The sequence below is a fragment of the Diadema setosum genome, chromosome 15 (assembly GCF_964275005.1).
Source record: "Diadema setosum chromosome 15, eeDiaSeto1, whole genome shotgun sequence".
Taxonomy (NCBI): domain Eukaryota; kingdom Metazoa; phylum Echinodermata; class Echinoidea; order Diadematoida; family Diadematidae; genus Diadema; species Diadema setosum.
The window spans coordinates 3,318,138-3,344,385 of NC_092699.1; the positions used below are offsets into that span (position 1 = coordinate 3,318,138).

Here is a 26,248-nt window from a genome sequence, read left to right on the forward strand (position 1 = left end):
AGTATCTCAAAGTCACTCATGTCAAAACATTTTCTTTTAGACGAAAAGGAAAAATAAGAAAAATAAAAAGAAATGCAGTAAAGAAGTATACAGGGGGGATTGATCCATTCTCACTTTCATTCCCTCCCTCTCTCTCTCCTCTCCCCTTCTTTCTCTCTCCATTCTATCCTCTCTATTTCTGCATATTTCATTTCTTCCCTCTTCTTCTCTCTCGCACCCTCTCTAACGCTTATATTTTCGTCAGACTATCTCGGTGCCCGAGCACATGAAGCACCGTGGAAGGAATATTATTGGAGGATGGGAGGTTAAAAATAAGCGTGTGACAGGTTTCGGTAATATGCTTATATCCGGTAAGCTGGAGCACTCCCTCTCTTTCCCGTGTTCCCCCTACACAAGAAGAAACTGGTTCATTAGAGTGTGCTACCTTACGAGGAGTTAGCTGAATGCCTCTTTCCAGTCGGTTGTGTGCGATTCCTTCACGGTAGTCACTCCTTCTGAGATCACGATCCTTTCTCGTTTGATACGTACTTAACAAATGAAGGACGCACTCTACGTTACTCTTCCTCTCCGTGCGTTTGCGCAGTCGATTGCACGCTTGAGCGCCAAATGTCAGTATTTCACATTGGCCCTTGTTAATGGCTCGGCAGTTGATCTCAAGTCATTCTAGACGACGCAAGCTCTGAGTGGAGTGAAACTTTAACTCAGGGAGTAAAAACGCCTACACGACCTTGATTATTCGTCAGTGTTGGAAGAATAATGGTCCTTACCATTCGTTTGGGAATTATTTCTTGGAGCTAAAAATCATACAAGTTGCCGGTTTAGTCGTTGCCTATTTTTTTTTTTCAAGGTGAGTAAAGTTTAGCGCATGATTGCTTACGGTTGATGGAATCGTAACTGACCAGTAGCTATTATATTTTTTCATGTCTTACGTTGATTTTTTTTTTTAACCGATTTGATATATACCTTAGCTGTGCTCATTATTTTGCATTGCTAAGTTTGGCGGCTTAGTCAATCAATCAATCTCTCTCTCTATCATATTATCTCTGATGTATTTTCTGCATTGATGTGGGTGTATAATTTATATATTCATGAACATAATCTTATACTTTTAGATATGATATCATCTATGTATTTTATCCTATCTTGAGAATTTGGAAGACAGATTTACTGCTTAGATTACAATTGTTGGCTGCTTTTTTTTTTCTGGAAAAGCCTTTTAAAGATCCATATGATAGCTGGAAAAGATTTTGCCCTTCGTGTCATTTTCATTTTTCTCTTCTTTAACTACCACCACGATTATTATTATCATTATCATTATCATTCTGACTATTATTATTATTATTATTATTATTATTATGATTATGATTATTATTATCATTATTGTTACTATTATCATTATTATTGTTATTATTATCCGTATCATTATTATCATTGTTATCATTATGATCACTACTAATACTACCACTCCTACTACGACAATGTCTTCCTACTATTATTTTTATTATTATCATCACCATTACCTTAATTTTAATTAAGCATTATATAGAGCATCATTGTATTTTTTTTCTTGAAATGTAAACGCTGGTGGATATTTTTCCAGAAAAAAAAAATATTTCATTCATAGTAATTTTCGTTCGCCTCAAATGATCACCATACATAAGTTTGTCAAAGAGATCGAAAATAGTCAATAGTAAAAAAAAAAAAAATAAAAAAAAATGAAGTCGCTAGTGCATTGGATATGTTCATATCGTTTCCTCAAAACAGATCCATAATTTATTATGTTCGATTGAAACATGATTCCTCGGGTTTCGTGGTAATAATAATAACAATAAAGATATAGATTTGGACTCACCTTAGTCGTGCCTGCTTGATGAACAGTGTAGACTTTGGCTTGACAAGATATTGGGAGCGTCGTATAGCGATCTCTTTCATTTTATTTTTCTTTTTACGGATTTTTGTGAGAACATACACTAACAAATGAAAGCGCTTTTGCCATTCTACATTGTATATCTCCTCCTGCACTGGCATGAGAAAGAAACCTAACAACTTTGTGTGGCCCCATGTTGATTAACCAGCGATGACCTAGTGTTGACACGGTAATTAACAGCTAGTTAATTTTGTGACTAATGAGGACTTTGTCGGCAGTCTTGAAAAAAAAAATGGGCGTCAAACGGGACTCAGGGTCATGTAATATTGCGTCTTGTAACAGAGTAGTCGTTTTGTTATTTGTTATTTTGTATATTCGCATATATTTGAATGTTATACATGTGTATGTATACATGTACGTACTCGCGACAAATTTTTGGGGTAGTGTGTATGCACAAGTATTGCATCTATGCTTCTATGTCCCCGCCTTGCACTATCCCACGTTCTGTCTCGTTTATCTTTTGGAAAAAAGACGTGTGTGTAGTAATTTGTTCTCCAAAGGTATCCCGAATATTTCTGAAACTGTGATTGATAATAAATTGCAAATCCAAGGTTTCCTGTGACAATGTAGTAATTGCTAGTATTATTGAAAATATAAAATTACCGGAAATAATCTCAAGAGCCACTCACAAGTAAGGTCCGCTATTACAGCAGGAAAGTTGTCACCCTTATAACTACGGGCGTTTAAGTTTTCGGTTTAAAAAAAAAATATAATCCTCGAAAATTACTTGCAACCACTGATAGCTTGAAGTCAATACAATACGTGGCCGCTGTGAAAATGATTCAAATTTCTCCTGTCGAAAAAAAAAAGAAGAAGTCCAAAACGATTCCTTTTCCTCCGTGCATACACTCAGCAGGGATAAACTTTCCCTGTCACTGATGTGAATGTTGCAGATAATTAGACTGCTAGAATATGTTTATCTCTTCCACAATCTTATCTCGTAAAAAAAGAACGCGTGTACGAATGTGACAGATCCTCCACAACGAAAACAGTGCAAATGTCACGCACACAGTCGCTGGGGGCTTTCGTCAGTATGCCGTCGCGCACAAGGAAACATCATGCTTGAAGCTGTTGTTGATGATGTTTCGCAGTTGCCTTTCTCTCTCTCTCTCTCTCTCTCTCTCTCTCTCTCTCTTTCCAATCATTTTGCCAGCTCGAGGGTTAGATATTCATCAAAATGAGAGTACGGTGCTTCTGGTTAACCATGAGGGCGGAATACCGATTACTTGACCTTGTGACTATCTGATTTTCCGACACATTCAGCTAGTCATTATCTGATGTCGAAGGTTCCCAACGTATTACCATATTATGTGCCTTGCATTGAGATTGCTATCTTCAAGAGAGACAAGCACATTTGGGTGGAAATGGAAACGGACACAATCACAACCACGTGATTTTTCATCTCCTCTCATATAGGACTTCGGAGAATCGATTACATTTACTGAAGGGAAAGAAACTGGCGACTGATTGGTCAATGCGACAATGACCCAAGCATACTTGATATTAATTCCTTTATCATTAATACTACCTATTCCCTAGATTTTCAATGATTGTTTACCCGTACGTCTCGTTTACTTTTTTCCATTAAAATATGGTCCAGAAATATCTCGCTCATTTTATATACTTGTTGTTCTATTCATTCTCACGAAATGTCACGCATCAGTCATCTGACTCGTTTCCACTATCATATGGTTTTATTCATGTTTTCAGAAAGAAAATAAGGGTTGTATGCTCGAATCATGTCTGAGGATGGTTGAGTCGTTACAAGTCATTTGAATTTCTCGTGGCTTTAACAATTTCGATTGACATTTGACAGTACGTGGAGCAGTAAGTGAATTGATGTTATTTGAACATAACGTTAATTTGAATTTGTAGGGTTAAAATGTTTGAACAAACAGAATCGACACTGATACCAAGTAGCAGGTGATATGAAGAAATATACTTGACGAAACACAATTCAACGAGACGAGAATATCAGCTTTGATAGAGAGAACTACAGGACGAAGTTTGTCTTCACTCATCAAAGTCAGGGGTTAAAATTAGACTCTGACAGACAAGAAACGAAGAGCATACGTCTTGCTTCTATGATCTAACTTGTGTTGCCACATCTTTGGTGGCAGTCCCCTCCAAGCTAAGGCAACGCATCGTTGGCAAAATGATAACGAAGCGAAACGACGCCATCGGTGGCTGGCTAGCCATCAGGCGACGAATGGCTGCCAGTTACATGTAAGTCCCTTCACTCCCAAGCCTGGCAGATATGATGGACATCGGGAGTAAACAAGTTAATGACGTTCAAGTCTGGCTGCTTAGTCTCAAAGACTACGAGAGAAGGCTATAATTATGGACCTCAAGTACTAACCCAGAGAATAAGTTAAGATGTTCAAATACAATATGCAGTCACGTTGGGCAATCTACTCTTAGTAGATTCTCTTGGCAATGTTCACAAAGTGCTGTCAGAGAGAGGATCAACGTTTTTCAAACTTTTTAAAGTTTTACCAGGAGTCATCAGAAATGTTGAATAACATGATATCAAAGTATGGATCAAGAGTTGGTGTCTATTCCCCCCCCCCCCCCCGAAGCGAATTAACAGTCGCATTAAGATAGAACAAACTGCAGACTTCCTGTAAACAAAATTCACCGGTCCCGCGTTGATGTCATGCGTGGGATGAGTAAGGGTCATCTGACTGCCGTTCAAAGTGAACCCACGAGCTTTCAGCTCCAGCTCCAGCCTAGCGAGCATTTTCGGCGCAAAGCTTACGATATCCCTCGTCGTACCTCTATTATAATCACGAGAACTGACTACATGTAATGGTTTGTCATTGGCAGTTTACAACATCCGAGAGTCTAAATAGAAATTCAGGTATGAACAGGGCTGCTTGTTATGATTTCTTCGTGCAAAAATAAAAGGGGCCTTACGACTATCGTTCGGAGTGTGTCATGAGATCAATTTCATTTAGTATTTCCCATGACCAGGAAGGTGGGCTCTCCCACCTCCCTGCATCCTTCCTACGACTATGATATACTCTATGACTAAAATATGATCTATTATATCTATATAATATTATTTCTATCTATCTATCAATGTATGTGTATATACAAATGTCAACACATGTGAAGTGCGAATAATGTTCATAATGTTATTAATTTTGTGGCGGGAAGAAGGTGGGTGCACAAATCAAGGTACCCTACATTTTTTTTTTCCCTCACGCGTGATAGAACTTTTGCTTCCAGTAAAATGACCTACTTCTGGGCAGTTCACTTCACCCGTTTCCTCCATGCTCACACTGACTGCGTGCAGTCAAGCCAAATTTCCCAGGCCTCTCCGAACGCTGCCCTTCTTCTCGCGCAGTCCAAGCGGTAGGTGAGATGAATTCCGTCAAAAGATGCAGAAATTCGACCGAATTCGCGTTGAAACCACAATCCCTCCATTATTGGTTCCTTCCCATCCACTTCGTTTGAACCTCGACGAGGATTAGGTGGTTAAAGGAAATATATCCGCGACTCGATGCTACAATTTGTCTGCCTTCCTCTTACGCCTCCCGTTCCGTTGCAATCACGAGACAAGTGTTGACGATATTTATATTCTAGCTGGCGCTCGGAGTTTTGTCAGGCCTACGCTTTCGGTGACCCAAAACAGGGTTATACTGATATTGCTGTATAGGGTTAGGTAGTGTAGTTTTGTATCGCGCTTTGGTGTGCTATATCTTGCTGTTTTAAATGTATTCTGTAGTTATGTCCATTCTTAATGTTTCACTATAGTATCATTAATGATTTTTAAACATACACAATATACTAATTTTGCATAATATGGAATATAATGTGTATCACTATATGGTGGAAAAAGGTAGATATTGGTGCCATTAGTGAATTAAATTGAAATGAATAGATAAATGGTTTCAATAGAACGTTCTTGGGATGACTATATGTGATGTTTCTGATAGCAGTGTTAATGATAATATCATTCTTGTACAGAACACCCGTAAGATGGAAAAGAAGTAATGATAGAAATTCTTTGTATCATAGGGGGAAACATATCAAAGACGATTAAAGGACAAGTTCACCTTCATAAACATAAGGATTGAGAGAATGTAGCAATATTAGCAGAACACATCATTGAAAGTTTGAGGAAAATCGGACAATCCGTTCAAAAGTTATGAATTTTTGAAGTTTTAATGCAGTATACCACTGGATTAGAAGACTACTGCATTGTATGAATAACTTAGATGTCACATGCGTACAACAATACAAGGAAAATACAAAGAGAATTTCACAAAATTTCATCTTTTGAAAAAAGTACACATTCCCTTGACTCGTTACCGACATATGTTAGGGGTAATATCATTTCCCCTGCCTTTAGAAAGAGGCAAGTCAAGTGCTCTTTTATTATGCGAAAAAAATGAAAATATGTTGAATTTTTTTTTACATTTTCTTTATACTGTTGTACGCATATGACTCACAAGCTGTAGTAGTCTCCTCACCCAGCGGTTCCAACACAAAAATTTTAAAAATTCATAACTTTTGCATCGATTGTCCAATTTTCCTCAAACTTTCACTGATGTGTTCTACTAATATTGCTGCATTCTCTCAATCCCTATGTTTATGAAGGTGAACTTGTCCTTTAAATTGAAAATGATAACAGACGACAGAAATCAGAGACTAGTAATCGCTGCAGGTTGAACGTATTCCAATCTCTTTTCACACAGAACTAACATATATATATATATATATATATATATATATAAAATTATATAAAGACGATGAAGACAAACAAGTTGACATAATGCATTAGATTCCAACTTCATTTATTTGTAAACCAAATTTTCGACCCTTGCACGGATCTTCCTCAGGGTAACAGTGATATTTGTATTGTATTTGTAACAGTGATATATATATATATATATATATATATATACTGTATATATATATATATATATTGTATATGTATATGTATATATTAGTTCTGCGTAAAAAGAGATAAAAACGGTCAACTTATATATCAAGAATATCAAGATGAATTCATCATACTCTTCACATCTCCAAAACAACATTTGATTTGAGGTACCTCATGTGGAAAAGAATGCATAGGATTGTTTCCCCAGAATTTGCAAGAGTCAATCAACTTGCCTTTTCTTTTTGTGACGAGTAATAACTACGCTCTGACATAAGTCAGAGTGAAAACACGCGATAAGGAGAGTATTTAGAGAACCAAGGAGTCACATGACCAAGGAGTCACATGGCCAGAAGGATTCCTTCGAGATGCTTCATTGGACGCTTTGTCTGATGACGTACCAATATATTTAAATGGCTTTATTGTTCATCGTTATTTTGTTTCCTGTTTTGCTCTACCTTTCACTATTCATTTATGCACTGAAAAGCTATAACAGTGTAGTTCATCTGTTGTTTCGTTTCGAATCGTTCATTGATTACAATTTCTCACATAGGGTATACATTCTCTTTGAACACTCGACTGATGACACCGTTTAAAGTTTCAGTCACATCCTAATCATGTAAGCCAGTTGCCTAATTTCAGCCATCGAAAGGGGGAAGCGGTTTCATATTTCGCCAGTCATCGTCAATGATCCTACTACTTACAGTGGATACGCATGGCTTTACACGTAATTCGTTGCACGTTGAAATGTCAAGCGCGAAAACTGCCAGGAAGAAAGTGACACTATTAAGACACTCAGAAATAATGAAATAAAAGGTCTCGTTCGTAAAGCGTGTTCAGACATTTCATTTCCACAATAAGCTTGGGTCCATCTAAAACATTCATGTGTAAAGATGCTGACTGGTTTCATGTTCGATTCTAGACGTTATCAGCACCCTGTAATGTCTTTACAGTTTCACTGCTGCGAATTAATTCTCTCTTTTTTAAAGTCTGTTCGTTTTCTATGCTTCACACGTGCGATTCGTTCCTCCCTGTAAAAGGGAGAGATCAAAGCCATACATTTCAACTATCATTGTGACTTCCCATGAACCAACCAAGGCTTTTCGATGGGGGGGGGGGGGGGGGGGCGGAGGAATGATGACGTCACATATACAATGAATGTGTGGACACATCGAGCTTAATGAATTTGTGTGATCCTTCCACTGTCTCAAATGTCTCTGTATTTTTAGGTAAATATGAGAAAATATATTGATACTGACAATAAATGTTATGTCTGTTCTTATTTTTCCCCTTTCCCCAATGCTAGATCGGTGTTCAACATGGCGGTCGTCATCTTCTCACCAACCATGCTGTTCCTGGTAGCATCTCTCATCGTATCTCAGGTCCCCCATCCTACCGCTGCCACCCGCTGCATCCGCAAACCCTCTTGTGATACGGACGAAGAGGCGGGCTTCGCCAGCATGCTGTGTGGCCGGCGGCATCTCACGTGTATTCCACAGGAGCAGCACCATGCCAAGTTTCTTGATATGCACGATAACCGGTTGACCAACCTCCTCCCTGACGCCTTCCGCCAATTCTACAACCTCCAGAAGCTTGATCTTAGCATGAATGAGATCACTACCATCACGCCTGGTGCGTTTGCTGGACTCCACAACCTAACGAACCTCATCCTGAAGTCAAACAGAATAACCTCCCTGTCAGCAAGTACATTTTCTGGCGCGCCAAAACTTGACACGTTGGATTTGTCGAAGAACAATATTTCCACCATAACGACAGGGGCATTTAATGGTCTGAGGCAACTGAGAACGCTACACCTTAACGACAACCACATGGCGATGTTGAGACCTGGCATGTTACAAGGTCTGACGTCACTAGCTCTTCTGTCTCTCCATGCCAACATCCTGAGAACCATCGACGCAGCTGCCTTTACTGGACTGACGCAGCTCCGTTCCTTACAGCTCAACAACAACGAGATCGCCACTATGGCGAATATATTTTCATCAATGCCATCACTGGCTACACTGTGGATGGGAGTAAACCCACTGGAGTGCGACTGTCGAATCGAGTTCCTCAGGAGGTTGGTCTATCCTCAGCAGGCCAATGCAGGTATCCTGGCTCTGAGAGACCCAGTCATCTGCAACGGACCCACCAACCTTCGAGGACTAGATCTGAGATACCTAGACGCTCCTCTCCAGTGCACAAGACCCACTTTCAATAAGGTGAGTGTGCTGTCCTAGACGTCATCAGATGTAACCTCGTCCTTAGTCCATCACCCCTGGCAACACACACAGGTGCACACGCGTAACACACACCCAGTGTTCGATTGTGTTACATACAGCGCCTTCTATAGGTACAGGCACGATGGCGACGCTACGCGTCGGGAATCTGTTTAAAAGTGTAAAATGCGTGTGTATGTCCAGGAGAAAGAAGAAAAGGTGTTTCTGGTTAACTCAAAAATTGTCCGTCACAGTCTAGCTTTTTTATAATAACATTTTCATATCCATTTGTGCATTCAATCATTTCTTCATCCTTTCATGTGTTTGCTTGACTATTCATTTCTGTATATAATTAAATTCATTCACGTATTTATTTGTTTATTCATCTGCGTTTTTACTTAATTATGTATGTATCTATCAATTGATTAGTTTATTGATTGATCTACAGGGTATTCGCTAATTAAGGTATCAACTGTCCAGGGAAGGACATCATATCTTGATAATATCAGGTCAAAGGGCATCATGGTAGTAATGCTGTATGTAAATATAGAGATATATTCACTATGAAAACCTGTGATTAGTCTCTGTTCAATGAGACTTGTCCATGGTTGGTCTGTCCTGTTTTTACCCATTTGGTTTTCGAATCTCGGACTACGTCGGTTAGTCATAATCATTGCAGACATTGATTTGAATGAACAATGCAGTCGTTGCAACAATCATATCACGAAGCTATTCGGCAGATTCATAAGCTATTTTCCAATATTTGCGCTAGATGACGCAGTGAGTTGTGAGAATGCAATTTCACAATATCCTAGGTTGAGATGAAACAATTTGAATACCTTACCCTTCATGAAAATGTAGATATCCTCAGCAAACGCTAGCTTTCTGTTCAACTTTCATTCAGAAATGAAAGGCCCTACTGGAATACCAAATCACCTTAAAAGGTATTCCGTGAAAATTGTGTGTAAAAAAAAAAACAACAACACACAACCAGCAAACAAGCACACACTTGGTTGCAAGGCGATGAAATTTCTGAAAGATCTACCTAGATTTCTAGACTCCCTATTCCATTAAAATCGAGTTATCGCAAGCACCTGGAGGCATTTCATGAAGCGTTTTGTCCGACAAATTTGTTGGACAAATTTGCTCTCAGCCAATCAGATGAGAGGATTTCAGTAGCTTATAACAGTTTGTCCGAAAAAAAAAATGACAAAAATGCTTCATGAAATGCCCTCCTGATCAGGTCACCGTGACCCAGGTATCAGACAAGAGCTAAAAGTGGTTCCGACTTGAAAATGTCAATCCCAATCTGCGCTGCGGGGTTCTGAGCTAGAACCTTGGCTTAGTGAAACCTCGGCAATGTCATGCCAGCGTCAAGCGGTCTTAGTATTATACTAATACTCAACTTAGCAGTGTAGGTACCTGTTCGATGTAGCCCAAAGTATTCCGTGCGGATTCGCTCTGCTGCTAATCAGATATCTTCCCGGTAGTCCCCGTAAGCTCTGTGGCAAACCGTCTTCTAGATTTCCCCCTTCCATTCGTGCTGCAGCGCGTTGATCCTTTTTTTTTTTCGCAGCGTGGATCTGACAGCTTTCTGGTCGAGTTTTCCAGACAAGATAATGATTTGAAAAACGGAACTACATCCCTTCTGTCATAACCTAGCCAGACAGAAGCTGTAACCCTCAGAGTGTAAATCCGACGAGATTATGTGTAGTTGTTGGAGCTTGCTTTTTCGTAGAATGCAAAATTTGGCGGCAGGTTGTTTCGTACTGAAATTATTTTGTCCAAATGAAGCGATAATACTTACGCGCCAAAGCTTAATGTTTAGAACAAATGAGGGTAGACGTGATTGTAAATGAATGCACAATGGCAGTGATTGTTCACACGCAGCCCACACCGATATAATCAATTTCCCACAGGAGGAAGATAGAGACGTAAATCGAACAAAATGTATTACAGAATTCATTATCAGTGACATCAGTCCTTGAAACTTTGGATTGACAAGTAGTTCTATCTTAAAATCATAATCAGCTATATTTCATAAAGGTAGGTCCCGTACCAAAAACAATTACAGGCCTGTACAAATGTTTGTATCATGCTAATACTATCGCTTCGGTATCTGTGAGTATTACAAATATTAGTTGTTGCTGTTGTTGGTATATGTGTGTGCGCTGTTGCATCAACTTCTCATATCATTCAATTACAAATTGTGATTTTTTTTTTTACTTTAAATTGCTTTGTGATCCAGTATTAATGTCCGAAAAAAATACATATATATATTATAATCTAAACAGTTATTTAACCGCTGTCTGCCACAAATATCTCCTCACCAGCAATGTGGTGTCGAGTTTTGTTTTTGGAGCACGGAAAAAGAGTTTGGCCGTGACCTTTTTCCTCTCACACACTTGTGTCACTTGTTATCTCACCGATCCTATCTTTCGCTTGACGTGACTTACGACGATGTGCCTCCAATTAAAGTCTATCACCATGGTGATGGCAGTGTGTCAGGACACGCAGGTTTTATCAAGAAGGGGGGAAAAGTAACGAAATTAAGATATTGCGCGGATACGTCAGTCTATATCATTGAGTGAGACAAGAGCGATTGTTCCTACACGAAAACATTTTTTTCGCATGTAGGCCACACCGGCAACATGCACATGTTGTCAGAAGTATTCCGGCGGTCTAATTCTCTGACAGTATCACATATGTCGTGCTCTTTTCATCGGAGTCATAGCCAAAGATGATTTGTCATGTCTGTTATTTGAGCCAAGCTTGAACTTCAGAGCATGTAGAACACTGGCTGGCCGTTCTATCACAGAGCAATGAGATAAAAATAAAAAGAGCATGAATTTTGAAACTTCAGATTAAAAATAGCTGGCAACATGAAGGGGGAGGAAACCATAGTACAGTGAAACATGAATCACTGAAGCTTATCAGGATATTGTTAAAGTTTACGTGACACCTAAAACAACCACTCATGGAAAGGTTAGCAACAGGTTAAATTATTATCTCATTTTAAACAATACAAAACATTCAGGCTTACATGCAGCACAATACCAATGCAAACGCATAACACAATATACACAAATACTGTGACATTAACAATACCATGCATCATTTTCTCATATTAACGAATTAAAATCAAAGTTGCAGGAAATGGAGGAGACATGCTGAAAAGCACATAGCTACATACCTATACAGTCAAATACACAAACAAACAAGCGCGAGGAAGCTCTCCTGTAATAGATAAAAAAGAGAGAAAGAAATCACATGATATATATCCTATGATATTTGTACCAATCTGTACTCATGAGGAAAGTTGTTGATGAATCTCTGTTTTTCTGAACATCTTGCAGGAGCGCTCCCAATACCTGGTGGTGAAAGGTGCTGACGTCACAGTGAGATGCGATGCCTCTGGTATTCCGTCACCTGCCCTTTCCTGGGTGAACCCCATCGGAGAACCAATCCCTGCCGTCACAGCCAACACAGCCAACCTGTATCGAGCCTCAAGGGTTCGCATCCCACGCGTTTCCGTCCGTCGGGACGGCACGCTTCTGATCCGTCAGGCCAAGCTGACCGATGGTGGGAATTACACCTGCTTAGCCCAGAGCCCTGGTGGTCAAGCCATGGCAGAAATCCGGGTCAGTGTGGTCAACGAACTCCCTAGATCTACGAGGTCGACGCCTACAATCACGGAGGCTGATTTATGGCCACAGCACCCTGGACAAGACGGGATCGCCGGCGATAATCTTGGAGGGTATCCCGATCAAGAACGTCCCCCATACGCTTGCATCCCTGAGAGATCTCAAGGCTGCGATTCGGCTGCGGGCGTGGTCGTCACAGCTATTGTCACCTTCCTAACGACTCTGGCTACTTGTGTGGTAATCTTTTACCTTTGGTACCGGAAGCAAACGGCTAAGATTCATTTTGCTAACTCCCCACTGCCCAGTTCACATAGGCTGCAAAAGAATCAAGCCTCCATGAAGCCAACACTGCGAGGTTTTTTCAACGCCATCTCTAATCCTGCTCACCTATACGCAAAACCCAAGCCTACTAAGAAGCAGCGTCAGCCTGGCTTTGCCTTTCACAAGTCTAGCAACAAGATGGATGAAGCGAGCAGACACATCATCGCCCCGTTGACCGAAAAACCGTCGATCCTAAGTCAAGGGTTTCCAGAGATGGACGCCCCGCCTCCTCCCCCAATGACCGACCGCTACAGATCCTCTCCTAAATCCTCCGACCAGAAGATGAAAAGCGACATAGCACTGAGCGAGTCTCGAGCCTCGCATTTATACGAAAACGCCTTAGCTCTGAACGACGACCCCAACTACACAGCACTAGATCCAATGACCAGGTGTATAGTTAACGACACCTACGTGTCTTAGATAGATTGGTTATATGGGAACTTTAGCTGTGTTATTTACTCATGAACAAGCTAGTTCGTCGCTATCCTTCGTCTATACTTGTGACCTCACGATATAAGACGCTATCGATGATGGTGCGGACTGTCGAAAAAATGGCGCAGAGTTCATCACGTGCCCTGACATTCTGTCACGTGCTTCAGAAACTCGTGACGTCAGCCGAGAGCAAAGTTCTCACGTTGGAACATGCAAACGCAAACTTTGTCTCTTTTTTATACTCTATACTTGTTCACTGAAGTGAAACTTTTACGTTGGATCTTTGTGTCCTTTGAATATTTTGTCGCAACGGTACAAAGTTTAAACGTTGCCATGACTTGCTGCGACGTGCATTTTTACCCCTCCATCCAAAGCCTTGTGAAAGCATGGTTATCAAGTTCAGTCTTAGCAGGAAATTTAATGTAATCACAGAAGAATGGAAGTATAGGTATACTGGATGCATATATTACTTATTCGAGAAGTATGTCGAAAATACAAATCAAGTGGAAAAGGGAAAACACAGCATCACTGTTTGTCGTTTAATGTCTAGAACTCAAAACATTTCGGATTTTAGGGTCACTTTAACAGAATGCGACAGATTTAATTGTACACGTGTACAAGTGGCTGAAAACAAAAGTTAAAGTGTTCAAACATCTGACCTATGATTTTCATATGCATAGCAGAGTGGAACTTTTGTCTGTTTGTCTGTGGGGTTCCACTCCTGCGTGGGAGGAACCAGCGCAGACGGCAGCCTGGCAAGACAGTGGCTGAGATAATGGTAACTCCCTATTACTGCAGATAACGCGACTAGGTGTATGTCCCTATAATATCGTGAGTATTGGGAATCAATGTAATGCTTCTGTGTTCTCCATCTACGTAAATCTTTTTATGAGATTTTGCGAGGTAAAACAACACCTTGTCATGATAAGGCTTACATGTGGTGAACCACAATTTGTTCAGTTCCCGTGATCGAAGGACTGGGGGAAGAAATCCTTCTTTCGTGGTTACGACAATCACCATGACAACGAACGTCCAAAGATTAGAAGAGTATTTGGGAACTTTTGAACGTAAACTTTAGGTAACAACCAGAAAACCAAAGAAGAAGAAGAAGACTGTATTGTTATCACTGATCACACACTTTACTTGGCTATACCTTACGACTGTTTTAGGTATTCATTTTGTTCACTTTCGATGAATGTGTCGAAAATTAGTATATTTTGTCATGAGTCTTTTGGTAAGTTTACAAAATTTCAAAGCGCTGCCTTATCCTTTTCTATGTGTGTGCGTGAAGATGAATGAAGAAGTGTTATATGATTACCGTTAATTACACTAATCCATGACATGTGATGAATGACATGATGAATTAGACGTGCCAGGAAGGTACACGAATCGATGAGATCTGCCCAATTAGGTGGCGTAATGTGCACAATCGTACCGACTGGTATTATGACGCATTTTTGAACGTACGTTCGCCTCCGAAAAAGTAAATGAGTAAAAGTATCGTGCACCCAAGTAAATAATTATCGAAAAAGAGAAGTGAAAGAGAGAGAGAATGCGCGTGTGGGTTTATGTATGTGTGTGTGTTTGTGCGTGTGAATCAAGTCTTGATGGAAAGATACCTCCATGATATCCTGATGCAAATATTTGTCTTTTTTTTAACGTAATGTTTTGACAGGTACGTATATAGAAATTGCCCACGAAGTGCTGAAATCACGTGTAAAGTATTATTGAAATTTGCCGCCAAAATGAAAACAAAATATGGATATAGGACTTCTGTCGCAAACTTAAGTGACTTAATGAAGTGTGTGATCGTAAGATAATAATCATTGGTCGTTATCTTACCAAAGATGTATTGGGCGTGTATTCTTTTGTTATCTTATTGACTAATCTGATGTATTCTCAGACAAGGGACATTTCTCTTCTATTGATAAGAAATGAAGCTACCATTTATCAAAATTCAAAGTATTTCACAAGAAATTTTACTATGAGAGCAATATAATTTGAAACATGGCCAAGTTGGAGTTACTTCATATTGCCTAAACAGGCTAGTTTGTTGAATAATCTAATTCTAGGTTAGAATACACACAATGACTACCACAACTGTGAATCTCAAACCGTTACAGAAAGTAAAATGAAATTATACACACTGGTGGTGTTGATAAAGACGGCTCTCAATTGAATCGTGGAGAAGAGAGCTCCACGTATGTTTAACCTGTGCAATTATTTTCATGTTGACTTTTGTACAATGTAAAGCATTTTGACTATGTAAAGATATGATTTGTATATACATCTCTGTAAAATAACTCTATTGCAATAAACAAGGAATGGTTTCTAAAAGTGTCTGCTGCTGAGTTCATTCGCTTTGAAAAATGTGGTTGTAAAAATTACTGTTATTATTATCATTATTTTCGTCATGATTGATTTATTATTTCCCTTTAGTAATCAAATAATTAATCAACTGAATTATTAATCAATTCATTAATGAACTTATTAATTCATTCTTATTATCACTATCATTATTTTAATTGGTATCATTTTTATCAACTCGATACAATGTTCGTTTCAGATGATTCAAATTGATGGAAACACATAAGTACAAAATATATTGACGAAGTTTATTCCTTTTTGTCGTTGTTGGACAACAATTAAATTTGGCGACCAGAAATATGATGTATACATAAGTAACATAATTTAATCTAATTTGGATAAAAAACATAGCTAAATAATTTAGCAGAATATCAAAATAGTTGAATAAATCATGACAATCAAGTGAAAATGTACAGGTATGATAAAGTACGCGTACTTCAAATACCATACTTTGACTAAGAAGTAAAAACGAAAAACGTAAGAAATTGAATATTCTAAGAATACATAAAAATCCTTAGAATCATATTATGTAAAACTTTGCATGTACGATATATGGCTTCAAATAGCACACATTGTAAGTTCACGCCTAATATAGGCATAAACAGGATTTTAAATGACATCAAATAATCATTAGATTAAAATATTATTCAAGGAAGGGGTACATCTGGTGCAGGTTGACCTGGTGTAATAGTTTGGCTGAATCTGCCAGTAAAATAGACTCAGTTTGACCGCGAAAACTAGCGGCGACCCTTATTTACCCTGGTCAAGGCAGCAAGTTGAAATGCAAGATACTTAGTAGGCCTATTCTCCCCTATTCTGGATGGTAATACGTGTATCACATAAAAAAACCGCATACACACACATTTTTCATCCGATTGGACCACCAAAAACTATAGTTCTCTTAAAAGGTGGTGGTCCAACATCTATTTCTGATGTCGAGTCTCAGAGACATACAAACACAGACACATACACAGACACACACATATATATATATATATATATATATATATATATATATATATATAGATGGATGGATAGATAGATATTAAGAGTAAAAACATTCGTATAAACACCGCAGGAGCCAAAAAATTGGACTGACGTTTCGGTCAAATTTTTCAAACGTCAGTCCAATTTTTCGACTCCTGCGGTGTTTACTATACGAGTGTTTTTACTCTTGATATCTATTTACTACACACCGGCGCAGAACTTTCATATTTTGATATATATATATATATATATATATATATATATATATATATATATATATATATATGTGTGTGTGTGTGTGTGTGTGTGTGTGTGAGGGTGTGTGTGTGTGTGTGTGTGTGTGTGTGTGTGTTATACACATACAACATGTACAACCGTGACGTGAAGGAGCAGGCAGCGGACGTAGCTTTCGTTCACTTAAATGCCTTTAATGTCAATACCAAGATTTCGACGTTTTGAAGGGTCTTTGTCGGGGCTTTGGAAATCAAAATAACAAAAAGCAACAAATTTGAAACAAAACTTAAACAAACTAAAGCAAAAATAAAACAAAGCGAAAACGTCAACATGACATACCCTAACATGCACTCCATCAGAACAGCAATCGGACATAAAGCAATATGATTGGCGGTGTTACACTAAAAAGGCAATAAACACATCAGCAACAAAGTGGTAAATTGCATGAACTGATTCAAAATATATAAGACAACAAAGTGAAATTACTCCAACGTCATGTAACCAAGCGTAATGGTTACTTTACTTGAGGCTTTATTTTGATAAAGCTTTGTTGCAAATTGCTTTTTACTGTTTCATGTTGATTTCCAAAGCCCGAGGAGAACATGTCAAAAGGTCGAATGCTTGACAGTGGCATTAGAAAAGCATTCAAAGCGAACTAACGCTATCGAGTTCGTTGGCTTCACCTCCCTGTCACTACTGTACGAAATAATGCAACACTCATCACATACGTGGCCAAGACAATTTCACGTTATATAATGATTATATATACGTGAAATATACATATACATACATGTAAACAGAGTTTTATTGCAAAACGAGCTATCTCCATTCTTTTTAAGTTGAGATATTTGTTGTTAAAGCTGCTAAAACAAAGAAAATAATAAGAAAATACTTGATATTTTCAATCATACCGTTTAGAATAATTTATTGTTCCTTGTTATGTCACAAGTGAGGTATTACTGGAAAGGTTTAATTTTCTTCTACCTGACGATGGACTTACTTTGAAGTGTTCAATAATGGCGTTTAGCTCATTTTGTAATAAAACCTTTCAATATATATATATATATATATATATATATATATATATATATATATATGGCTTCAAATCCTGCTAGGTGCAGAACTCTTTGGGCACAATGTTTAACTTACTATGTCCCTCTAGATCCAGACATATCATGTATGAGTATGATTATCTCGCAATGCTCTTAGGGTAATTTAAAAGGCAGGGTCCACTGGCAGAACAAGATTGATACTGAAGAAGCATACCCTAAGACGAATAGAAATACGGTAATATTGGAAATCGCTCGAAAGAAATAAAAATGGATTGCTTTATCCCTTTTTTTTTTCGTTCGTGACGTGCGGCATTAGCGGGGCTTCATTTGATGAAAGCAAAAACTTGTGTAGCTATGCGTGCACAGGTGACATAGGAAAGACCCATTTGTTATGTATAACCATAGAAAGGATGCGAATATGCATACAGCCTTGGATGAATCAAACAAGGCGCACACTGATGACAAAAAATGCCACGCCCGCTAAAACCAGAAATAGCCCAATCAGCGATGAAAGAATTCTTAACTCAATTACACTGATCACGCCACAAGTCTTTAGGCCTCAAACCTTCTCTACCACCTGACGTGCTCATACAGTAGCTAGGTTTCCATTTCAATAACAATGATCAGATCTTTTTTATCATTATCAAGATTTCGTTAAGTTATCCTAAAGAAAAAGCGAAATAAAGTTTTAAAGAAAACAAACGCTGAAACAGGATTTGATACAGTCTATTCGTAATTGAAACTAGAACAGAGTTCATCAATACTTACGACAAGTTCAACAAACTCGAAATCAAGTGTTTCAGGACTTTATCAAAGCTTGCGCAAGTTGCTTAAGATCCATTTAATGGGATGCTCGCAATAAACTCTGATGATTTATGATATATCTTACACTAATGCTACAACATAAAGTCATTGTGATACACGTGTTATGCAGTGCTTCATTATGAAGTTTGGTGTAAACACGTCTACAAGGGATGACGAAGTGTTAATGCATGGTCAAAACATCTACTTAGCATGCTCAGTATAGGCCTACACCTGCCTGTAGCGCGCTAAATCTTGCGCCATATGCGTCTGCAAAATATGAGGCCGGTTACCATGGTAACTGTTGATGAAAGAGATGAGAAGAGACTGAAGGTAGCCCCGCCCAATGCATCCATCTTGTATGGTCGTCATTGATGCATTGTTTCCCTAACCCGTGTGCGTGACAAACGGAAATCAGCATTAAGGTTTATGTATCCTGATTATATCCACACGTACAGGGACGTCAGATAATGCCCTCCTGAGCTATAGGTATAAAATGCCCCCCTGAGGAAATTGGCGGCTTTGGAGTCGGTCGAGGATTATGAAGTCTAGAACAAATCTTGGTAACAAGCGAGAACAATTGAGCTCGTAAACAGCAGCCCACACGTACGACGCAGCCAATTAATCACTTTTGATGAGGGCTGATGAGGCTTCCGTTCAGCTGACGTGAAGAGTGGGAGGACTGAGTGCATGGCCGAGAAAGGAAATGGTGAACTAAGACAAAGAAAATACGCCTGAAGATAATAGAAAGTAGACAAAGCAGAAACAATACCAAGACTTAAGCAAAGGGGAAAATCCGAGACAAATAAAAGTTAGTCTAAAAAGAGGGAGTGAATTTATACAAACACAACAGTGGCAGTTTTGATTAAAATCGGATGAAAATCTAGAAAGTTATGAAATTGTTAAATTTCTCTATTTTTAGGGAAGATTTTTTAACAGTCAGTACCAATACGCAAATAGTGAATTGGTGATGTCATTCCCTCAGAATTTGCCATAGGCAGCATACACATAAAATTATGAAAGTTACTTTTGTTGTTGTTGTTTTTGTTAAAAACGCAATTATGCCCAAGCTCGAATCCAGATATATCTTAGTGATCACTATTTTGACATCATTCAACCATGATTACGCATGCATTACGTTTTACGCTTTTAGACAAGAAAAGAAGAATTTTACAATACAAAACAATTTTACAATACAAAACAAGCAATACAAAAAATACTGCCTTGTCGATATCAAAACTGATGTGCTATGCAGGTATAGCCTACACCTATCTTTCTTTTCTATCTATTCAGTCTTATTTGAACTGGGTAGCCCTATCAGTAGGCAGGTGCTGTTCTTCCTTATATAGAACTATGAATACGTACAATATGCAGATGGAGATGCAGTGATATGTAGATAATTTTTACGAAAAAAAATAAGATCATGTGCATTATGACGGTGTATGCTGTTGTGTGTGCATAATGTACACATCCAGAGAGATAGCTCGGTGATACCAGATTCAGCAGACTGCAAAGAGAAAGACTGGCAGTCTTCGGTAACATCAGATCCAATCGGCAGAATGAGAGTGATATTAGCGGATTAGCTATCATTAAAACAGTTGCTCTCAAGTAAATGAGTAAGGCTTTATAAACAGCAACGGTTTACCAGCTTTCGCCCATTAGCGGTATTTGCGTCCTGAACACGTTCTTTAGTCACTGCTCCTAGAGGGTGGAAATAGATCATACATTCGGACTTTGGGACCACACCCTAGATTACTTGACGACGGGAAGGGGTTAACAGGTGAAGGGGACAGGAGGCGACATACAGGTAGCGGTCAAGCCATAGGACACTCAGACCTAGCTCCGCCCTATCTGCATCATGGATAAACAGGCGATTATTCGAGATACACAGTTTTGGTTTGTTCTTTTGTTTTGTTTTGTTTTGTTTTGTATAGTTTGTTTGTTCTTTTGTTTTGCTTTGTTTCCAATTGTTTGTCGTTGTTTTGGGGGAGGGTTATGCGTGGAGACGCCATGCATCTCTGCTCGATACTGTTCGTGGACTATCGTTATATGCTGTATGTAGTCACCAGGAACATATACCATGACGAAGGGGTCGGTGCCTCCCGCCCCTTCTTTGGTGTATTATAATATCATGTCGTGAGGACCATCTTGTTGAAATAATCTTAATTTCATTGTCACGTATTATAGGTCTGTAAATGTTCTCCCTTAAATATTCGCGGAAAGGACAAAAATTCTCACCACATAGTATAAGCATGCATGCTCTAAATCAAACGACAAAACATTCAGCAACTTGTCACAATGTTCGTCAAGTACCTCCAAATCAGTTATGGTCCGAAAAACACACGATTATAGCCTGGAATGTCAGTACCAATCACAATAATTCCCCTGACTAAAATCTAGACTTAAATTTAACGTGACGTTTCTTAAGGAAAGTCATCGTTTTTTCCTGTTTTTCTCCTCTTTTCCAGTTGAAGCAATACAAACTCAACTGTCTGGACACGAATAAGAAATCTGTTCCAATATGATATCAAATGTTCTCCCATACACTTTGAGCCCGGGGTCCCAGGGCGGACTCGGTCATGAGGGCACACTGAGATAAACCAATACCATAACCTACACCCTGCCCTCATGGCAATTCTCATTTGACTTCAGTTTTGTGGAGGAAGAAAGAGCTGTGAAATGTGGAGATAACGTTCTGAGTCAGCGGGCACAGTGGGAGCCAGCCCCGATGGACAGACACGGAGAGTTAATTCGTAGGACGATTGTTTCACGCTGCACCAAAGCCACGACTCGCCAAACCAAGTGCAACCCCGAGACAACCTCTCCCCTCTCTACTTAACTAATTCATTAACCCCTTTAAGTTTAAAGGCATAATTAACCATTTGTAGATGAAACAAAAACCCAGCATTAGTGCTTTAAAATAGTTCTAAAATGTGAGTTAGGGATAGAAACAACCACTGTAAAAAACTGAATCCGTTTAATTGATGTTAAAGTATTGCTAAATACACAAAATGTGAACAAGGATTATAATAAAAATGTTTCCAGACTAAACCGTCTACAGCTATGGTTTATTAAGAAAAACACTGATATCTCCTTATATCTAAAGCTTTATTGCAAAAAAACAAACAAACAAAAACATATATATATATATGGTAGGATGTTTTGTAATACAACAGACCTACACATATGCATTAAATGTGATATCTTAAATTTTTTTCAATCACTGCTCCCAAAGGTAAACTGGACCTTTAAGAGGGCATAGATATATGGATTTGGCAGCATTTTTTTTTTTTTTTTTGTTGGTGATATTCAGTGTTGGTATTTCTTAAGACAAAAAAAAAGATCCTCTTAATCTTAAAGGGTGTGTACAGTTCTGGTCGAGGTGAGGATTTAGCTTTTAACGTTTTGCGAGATATTCAGAAACCACTCTATGGGATGTCAAAGAGCATGCAATTCTAAGGGGTATCAAAAGTTTATTTGATGAAAATCGGTTTTGAAATGGCTGAGATATCCAAAAACAAGGTGAAACAAAGAGATCCTAATAAAAGGCGTGGCCTCCAGCCTTTTATTATTATCACTTCTTTGGATATCTCAGCCGTTTTAAAACCAATTTTCATCAAATAAATGTTGAATCCTTCTTAAAATTACATGCTCTTTCATATTTCATAAGAGGTCTCTCATTATCTCACTTAGGAATGTTCAAAACATAAATCCCCACCTCAACCAGTACTGTACAGTCCCTTTAAGTCCCTTCTTGTTCACACCAAATACCCGTTTGTCTTGCAGAACTTCCAAGAGCCTTACTGATTTAATAAATTTGATTCTTAAACTAGCGAAGCATTTCAGGAGATCGAAATTTTCATAGTTATTTGGTATTGTTGCCACAACGTCTCTCTCCTACCATCCCATCAGTCTTATCATCATCATCATCGTTAAAATCATTTCAGTGCAGTGTGTATCATTGGGTTCTACCTGGGATCCCAAATGCTTGCAAAATAAAAGCTATTCGAATTTTGAGGGAGTGTGGAGTAGGCTAAACCAGCTGCAAACATGCAATATGGTTTTATTGAACGGTATACTGTATTACTGGGAAGGCAGATGGACATAATCATGACAGCATTGTTAATTTACTGATTTCAAAGCCTGTCAAAATTTGCGGAATATATAAGAATATTTCTTGCTCAGTAGCTGATTTTGTAGAACATTTTTATATAGATGTTCAGAGGCTAATTCGTTTCACAAACGTGTATATAATTATTGTCATTAATCATCTTGAGAGTCAAACACACACACACACACACACACACACACACACAAACACACAGACACACACACACAGACACACATGACCAGGGGCTGATCCAGGAATTCCGTCAAGGGGAGGCGCCTTCGCAAACTTAAAGAGGGGCGCATGCACCCCCATTTTTCTTTTTTAAAGAGGGGGCGCGCGCCCGGTGAGCCCCCTATGGATCCGCCACTGCATGACAGTCATCAATGTCTAAATACACATTTTGTAGATATAAAGAATCATAAATATTATAAGGATAAAGCACATCCACTAGTGTTTGACCTTTAAATGGTCAGCATAACTTCTTGAATTTTGTGTACCAAATCGAATTATGAACACACGTATAAACATGCGAAAACATTATCAAGTTTTACATAAATCCAAGTGAACATTATAATACAGATATCAAAATAATATACACTGAAGCGGCACATGCATGGGAAACTAGAAGTATAATCGCTAATTCAGGTTAATAAACTAGAAAACTATTCTGTTATTAAAAATGTGATTTTGACGCTGAAATTTTAAGGAAAAATGTTTTCAGGCCTGATCACAATGAATTGAACTATAGTGGATCGTAACTTCATCTCGAGACGGCATACAACAAACGTTGTGCTGATATCAGGACGTGGGGACATGGCATTTGGTTCTCATTTTCGTCCTATGTACCGATGGGACACTCCTGCGATGCCCTCAAGACGGGTACTAGAAGAAGACTACACAGCAACTGAAAGTCAAACTGTTGGAAAGAGTGACGTCACAGTGACGCATTGTGACGTCCGACAATTAGCAGTTAAAAGGCTTTGGAAAAAACGGATGACATAAGTTGATTCTTATCTGATCTCAAACGCCACTTATAGTTGCGTGATATATTTCATTGAATGGTTCTTTCACGTATGAAAGTGTGTGTGTGTGCGCCCTGTGCGTTTGTCTGTCCATCGTCTGTTAGTGTGTGTTTTGAATTCACGTCCCATGATATCAAATATTGAGGCTCGACTCCCTGACCAACCTATTACTGAATGAATGTTTGAGATCTGTACCCACCATTATTATTGTGATTACAACAATACAGGTTACGTTTTGTCACATACGCATGAACAATGTGATTGATTGTACTATCTTATAGTGAAATGTGTATAATTGCACATGACTCAATATTATACAGTAACAAATCTGCCAACATCGCGTAAAATGTTCAGTGAATACACAGATCTTTCTCCTCACAATGTGTACGAATGTCGTTTTGTCACATTTAAAAGCTGGACGGATGCCGACTGTGGCGTATAGTCAATGTTTGCAAAAGACTTGAATAATGCCTCATTGTCAATTGTTCACTTGAGAACAATGTCTTCTAAATTACTATAAATCTTAAGCTGAAATTTTCGTGTAGCACGTATACTATCTGGTAGGAAGAATAGAAAAATGTGTATGGAAATAAAACATCCAACAGAGATATGGGCTGTCTAACATTGTGACTGTCAGTAAGTTGTATAGGATTAATAGCTGTTGAGACACGTGTGCAGGGCGTGAGAGTTACTGCCCTGTGTGAAGAAAGAGGGAAGTGTCAAAAAGAACACAATTAGGGAGCCCATTTTATCTAACGTGGATATCGAGCTGTCCTGATGGTGAACTATGATGTAAGTAGGCTTGGATCTCTTGCTCCTGTATTACAGGTACCCATGCAGCGTTATTATTTCATACAACGTCGAACCAAGCGATGCATTTCATGACTAATAATGGCCTGCGGCGGTCCATGGGCTGACGTCACAACGACCAGAGACCGAAGATGAGTCGAAGTCATAGGCTGAATAGACGTGCTTCAGGCTAAGTGATCTAAGGTGACACCCGCTAATTGAGACTGGTGAATTGCTTCTCAAAGAAGTGAAAAGAACCGACTACCCCCTTCAAATCTGGTGCCGGCCTGTATAGTATCGCAATACATGTATAATCATAAGTCTTACTCCGAGAAAACAAAAGTCAAATCAAGTGGACTCTCAGATATTTCAGATGACTGTTTATGATTATAAAGGTTTCACATAATTCATCCAGAGAGAAAAATATATTATGCAGACTTGGCTCAAATGTTGCCCCTTCCTTGAAATGTTCTCCCTTACCAGAGAACGGAAAGCTGGTGTTCTCTGTACCAACTTACTGGCATATTATGGAATTGTGGAGGCAGCAGGGGTGAACTCTTTTGTTGTTGTGTTTTACCATCGTGAAAATTATGTGATAAATGCAAATAACCGTACACATACTCAACCACAAAACCCGACACGATGACTTCCTTTTGGTTTTACAACGTATTAGGTACGTTATGAAATTTGCTGAGGAATTTAACTATTTTGCATTTTGTTCTTTTTTTTTTTTGTGCGGAGAGATATTACAATAGGTGAAGAGAGAGAGAGAAAGATGGAAAGAAAACGTTCTTCCTCCAACCACCCTGGTGTATTTTTTTTTAATAATGTGTTTATAATGTGTAAACCTATATACATCGGACCGACAGCCTGCTTGCTTTTATGGTTGCCAGACGGGGTGATATTCGTTATTACGAAGGTTTGTTAGTCCGAAAATGAAATGAGGTTCGTTATTCCGTTAATCCGAAAATTAGACAAGGTTCGTTATTCCCCGCGTTCGTTAATCCGAAAATGCAAAGATGGTGTGTAGTGTACGAACGAACCCTCGGACTTTATGTTGTCGGATTAACGAATCTTCGGAATAACGAAATTTTTAATTTCATTTTCAAAGAATGAATCTTCAGAATAACAAAACTTATTTCCATTCCGGATTAGAGAACCTTATGAATAACGAACCTTATTTTTTTTTTCATTTTCGGATTAACGAACATTCGGAATAGCGAACTGTAGCCAAACGAACTTCCCTGATCGGCCGCCGCTCCGAAGGAGAGATATCCAAGTCATGGGGGAAGTTGGGAGAACCCTGATGTTTACACTGACTTGGGAATTCCCCACATATCATGTCAAATATTTGGGGGTGTTTCCATGGAAGCATGCTGAAAGTGTTCAACGCCATAGGGTGTTCGTTGAGCTGATGAGATAGGTTAGTGTCTGCTATCGTTGATAGTGTAATACCT

At 38.8% G+C, this 26,248-nt stretch overlaps 1 protein-coding gene across 1 annotated transcript; it reads left to right on the forward strand.

The window, feature by feature from the left end:
* Positions 1 to 4,082: 4,082 nt before the first annotated feature.
* Positions 4,083 to 13,416, forward strand: LOC140239173 (uncharacterized). The gene is made up of 4 exons (XM_072319055.1): positions 4,083 to 4,153; positions 5,144 to 5,284; positions 8,122 to 9,034; positions 12,388 to 13,416. Exons 1-4 carry the CDS (start codon positions 4,083 to 4,085, stop codon positions 13,414 to 13,416), a joined length of 2,154 nt encoding a protein of 717 aa, XP_072175156.1.
* Positions 13,417 to 26,248: the final 12,832 nt, after the last annotated feature.

Coding starts and splice junctions, on each gene's coding strand:
- LOC140239173 (XM_072319055.1), top strand. CDS start 4,083: ATGATAACGAAGCGAAACGACGCCATCGGTGGCTGGCTAGCCATCAGG. Junction 4,154..5,143: donor CGAATGGCTGCCAGTTACAT/GTAAGTCCCTTC, acceptor CACGCGTGATAG/AACTTTTGCTTCCAGTAAAA. Junction 9,035..12,387: donor CAAGACCCACTTTCAATAAG/GTGAGTGTGCTG, acceptor AACATCTTGCAG/GAGCGCTCCCAATACCTGGT.